Below are 3919 nucleotides of genomic sequence, written 5' to 3'. Positions count from 1 at the left end.
CCCCTTCCTTCTGCAGGTTCATGCTAACCTGACGTCTTGCCAGGCTCTTGGAAATATATGTGTGATGAACATGAACTCCTATGACTCTACCACCTTTGACGCGTGCCGCCTGTTCCATTACATCTTTGAAAGCACTGCAGGACTGAGCAGCGTTCATTCTGTCCCATTCTGGTAAGGCGATTTCAGTTGTTGAAACACTCTGAGATGAACTCAGTGCAGATGTTTTCACAGATGTTAGTAAATCACTACTTCTTTTCATTAAGACTAGTCTGACTGTTCACAGGAGGCAGAACCTTCCTTGGTTGTTCTATGGAGACCAGCCAGGATTGGCCCCACAAGTTCTCAGTACCACCCCTCTTCCTACAAACTTCAGTTTTAAAGGACAACACCAGGTACGGGTCTCCACATCTCTAGAGGAGAAGCTGCATGGGAGCTGCTGGCTTGAGATAAGAAGCGACTGAAGGGGGGTGCAGCTCGGGCGTGATATGCTTAGTTGACATGCACAAGGCCCTGCCTTCAGAAGAGACAGTTACAGATTAGCTGTATAGATACCAGCTGCTGTGGACACGGCAGTGTGGAGCTGGGCTGTCTGACATGATGTCTGCATTCTGTGGACTGGCGGCACTTGGAGGGCCGAGAAGTGTGGTGTCCTCACTTAAGACAGCAGCAGAACTGCCCCCCCCCCACAGCTCCTAATTCCCACCTCCAGGTGTTGAACTTTCCCTCCCTCCACACTCCACTCAGGTAACAGGTATGAGAGGAAGGCACCTGCACGCTGTTCTCCTCAGTTCTGAAGTAACCGCTGCAAAATACCAGTCCTGCCTTACGGTGTGCTTAAATGTACCGACAGTGGGAGTAATTTACATTCAAATAAATTTCGTTGAATTTATTTTTTCAGCAAAAATAGTGTTAACATTGAAAAGATAGTAATAAAAATACTCTTCATAAAGTATTTGACATTCTTTTACTATTGTTTTCTTTAACCAAAACATCAAGCTGAAGTTTGTTGCTGCTTCCTATGACATAAGAGGAAATTTTATCAAATGGCAAAATTTAGAAGGTGGTGTTTTACAGGTAAGTGTGATTCTAGCTAAAACAATACTGTATACTTCATTTTTGTCTGAGGCAAGGACAAAAGGAACAGACTAGAGTGTTTTTGGAAGAGAATCTGTTACAGGGTGTGCATGTTAAATTAGAATTTTTAAATTACATTGTGTGTGTGTGTGTGTGTGTGTGTGTGTGTGTGTGTGTGTGTGTGTGTGTTCATGATCACCAGAAAGGCTGTGGGAGTCAATTTCCTTCCTTCCACCGTGGTGGGCTCTACTGGGGCTGAAGCCTGGTTGGGGGTGCCTTTACCTGCTGAGCCATCTTGCCAGCACCAAGTTGGACTTCTTAAAACTGCTTTTCAAGTTATAACTTTAATTTATAACAAAAAAAATGTCCTTTAACTTTTGTTTTCTTTTGTTTTTCAAGACAGGGTTTCTCTGTGTAGCTCTGCCTGTCCTGGCTCAGTCTGTAGACCAGGCTGGCCTTGAACTCACAGAGATCCACCTGCCTCTGCTTTCCAAGTGCTGGTATTAAGGCGTGTGCCACCCTTGCCCAACCTCTCTTAACTCTTTCTGGCCTTCACATATTAAATTAGTAGAAAATAGAACATATGTTCATATGGGAGCAAAGAAATCATTTGCGATAGATGCTCATCAGTTGTATTCTTCTGCTGAAGCTCTGTCCAGACACAGAGACAAGACTGGATGCAGCTTATTCTTTCGGAACAACCTACCAGCAAAATGTGAGTGTCTCTGTCTTTGTTATACAGTCTGTAGTTTCACTTTGATCTCTAGTGGCTGAATATTTTTTATTGGAAATTCATTTAATGGTAATGAACAGTTTCATTACTTAATAAATCTTGTATTATCTAGGCACAAGACGTGTTAATCATCAAGATGAAGATATATTGTCGTCTACAGTTTTAAGTATCTATAATATCAGATTTCCATAGTCAGTTGTTTATCTGCATCTAGGCTTATGTTGGAGTAGCTTATATTGCTACCCTGAACACTGTATAATGAAGTTAGTGACCACTGTCACTTCCTGTTCACTTTACCTCCCAACAGCATAACAATGCTTCCTCCCCTTCCTGTTGATATCTCTCTCTCTCCACACTTCGTCCTCCTTCCTGATATGACTTTCTTTACCTTGACATTGCAGTGTGGCATGGAGGAGCATTGTGAGCCATTGCTGTTTGACAGGTCTCAGTAGCACATAGAAATGTTTCTTAGCTTGTGGGTATGCACATGTAGAACAGAACCACAGTGAACACGGCCAGCATGGGCAACCAATTGGGAGAAGACAGACAGTTTTATTGATCAGTTTGGGCAGTTGTGCCAGAGATGATTTTTGTTTTATTTCTTATATTTTCCAAATTTTCTACTATAAGCCTGAGTTTATTTTATGCTAAGAAGTGACTTATAAGGTGTTATGTCATCATCCTTTTATAACAACATGGACCACAGTGAGCAGGGAGAGTTGACAGCTAGGAGGAGTCTGATGCTGAGCCGTTCAGTCCTAAGCAAGGATCAGAAGTTCACACAGCTCAGTAAACAAATGCCTATGTAGACAGAGAATGTCCAAGTGATATTGTAGATATGTGTATATGTGTATATATGTGTGGGGGGTGGGGGTGTATGTGTAGATACCAGTTCCCAGGGAAACACGGGAAGACTGGAGAGGCAGTGATACTCAAGTTATTCTGTAACCTAAGCTGGATGGAGCATGGCCAGAAGGGAATTAATGCAGAACCCACATTCGCAATGTTGGGAAGACAGGATGGCCCGGCGTGTAGATGGCGAGGGACTGGTACAAATGAGCGTAAACGGATGAGCGTACGGAGGAGCATAGACCATAGGGAAGTGAGGGATGCGCTTAGCCTTCGTGAGGGGAGCCCGTCAGTCGTACGCGTCATTGTACGTCAGGAGAAAGAATCGTCCTTCGTCCTGTAGGACATGTGGGACAGCAGCAGTTGTCAGGCCTCTTCTTCTATATGCACTTAGTGTTCAAAGACAGAGCTGATCTTCTCCTCGTGTTGTAGACTAAAAACAGAAGTTCTTAACCGGGTGGATTTTTTTTTGGGGGGGGGCCTTTAAAAATTCCCAGTTCCCTTTTGGAACTCTCCTGGAAGTGCATGCAAATACTGTTTTTAAAGACTCTTCACAAAATTATAAAATGTTTAATGGTAATATCCTTTCTAATTCTGAGTCATGACACTTTTATTTTTATTTTGCTTTCTAGTGTGAAATCTCTCTCTCTAAAATCCTGGCTGACTTTCCCAGTCCTATATTTTATGATGTCTATCTAGAGTACACAGACAAAGATGAGCACCATTATGTGTGGGCTGTCCCCGTGTTAAACCTAAATCTCCAGCACAATAAGATGTTTGTGAACCAAGGTAAGACCTTCTCCTCTGTTCTCTCGTGGCTGAACTCTGTAGGTGTAGACCAGTGATGGCAGTGACGGGTTCCTCCTAGGATATGGTTTATATAGTGTGAACTCGGTAGGTGTAGACCAGTGATGGTAGTGACAGGTCCTCCTAGGATATGGTTTATATAGTGTGAACTCGGTAGGTGTAGACCAGTGACGGTAGTGATGGGTCCTCCAAGGATATGGTTTATATACTATGCTCCAAGGTGCGATGAAGCAGTAGTGTGGCTGCTGTGTTTGGGCCTATTTACAAATTTCATTTTTGGAACTTTATGAATCATACCCTTGCTTAACGAATGTGCTGAGGAAAGTGACTGGAACTGCAAGCTGACTTTTCCCACTGCTCTCCCTCCTGGGGACAAGCTAACTTCTTTTTCTCCACTGTTCTCCCCTCCTGGGGACAAGCTAACTTCTTTTTCCCCACTGCTCTCCCCTCCTGGGG

General features: G+C 43.5%; 1 protein-coding gene across 1 annotated transcript in view; it reads left to right on the top strand.

Moving 5' to 3' along the window:
- Tmem67 (transmembrane protein 67) overlaps positions 1 to 3919 on the top strand; it is a 34737-nt gene that overhangs the window by 11976 nt on the left and 18842 nt on the right. Inside the window, exons 8-12 of the mRNA XM_005362318.3 lie at positions 17 to 171; positions 284 to 392; positions 997 to 1074; positions 1724 to 1789; positions 3289 to 3445. Of these exons, the coding sequence (XP_005362375.1) occupies positions 17 to 171; positions 284 to 392; positions 997 to 1074; positions 1724 to 1789; positions 3289 to 3445 (565 nt within the window). The remainder of the gene's footprint in view (positions 1 to 16; positions 172 to 283; positions 393 to 996; positions 1075 to 1723; positions 1790 to 3288; positions 3446 to 3919) is intronic.

The sequence above is a fragment of the Microtus ochrogaster genome, linkage group LG5, assembly GCF_000317375.1.
Source record: "Microtus ochrogaster isolate Prairie Vole_2 linkage group LG5, MicOch1.0, whole genome shotgun sequence".
NCBI classification, from domain to species: Eukaryota; Metazoa; Chordata; class Mammalia; order Rodentia; family Cricetidae; genus Microtus; species Microtus ochrogaster.
This window is presented reverse-complemented; position numbering and strand designations above follow the sequence as displayed.